This window comes from Phaethon lepturus, unplaced genomic scaffold (genome assembly GCF_000687285.1).
Source record: "Phaethon lepturus isolate BGI_N335 unplaced genomic scaffold, ASM68728v1 scaffold27492, whole genome shotgun sequence".
NCBI classification, from domain to species: domain Eukaryota; kingdom Metazoa; phylum Chordata; class Aves; order Phaethontiformes; family Phaethontidae; genus Phaethon; species Phaethon lepturus.
The window spans coordinates 1-232 of record NW_010521638.1 but is presented as its reverse complement, the minus strand read 5'-3'; the positions used below and the strand labels follow the sequence as shown (position 1 = coordinate 232).

At 69.0% G+C, this 232-nt stretch overlaps 1 protein-coding gene across 1 annotated transcript in view; it reads right to left on the bottom strand.

The window, feature by feature from the left end:
* Positions 1–227, bottom strand: part of LOC104616549 (transcription factor HES-1-like) — a gene marked incomplete at its 5' end in the record, with an annotated part of 363 nt that extends 136 nt beyond the window's left edge. Inside the window, one exon of the mRNA XM_010281593.1 lies at positions 1–227. Within this exon, the coding sequence (XP_010279895.1) occupies positions 1–227 (227 nt within the window).
* Positions 228–232: the final 5 nt, after the last annotated feature.

Genomic DNA, 232 nt, shown 5'->3' with positions numbered 1-232 from the left:
TCCCCGGAGCCGCTGCCTGCGGACACCGGGACGTTGGCGTTGGCGTACAGGGGAATAACCGGTCCGGAGCTGGGAGGAAAGGCCGGGTTCGGGATGAGGAAAGCAAACTGGCCATCGGTAGCAGGGACGAGCTGGAAGCCCCCGTAGACCTTGGGGGACAGCGCCTCCGCGGGGTTCAGTTTGCAGGGCACGGGCACGGCTCCGGCGGCTGCGGGGGGCAGCTGGACGTGCA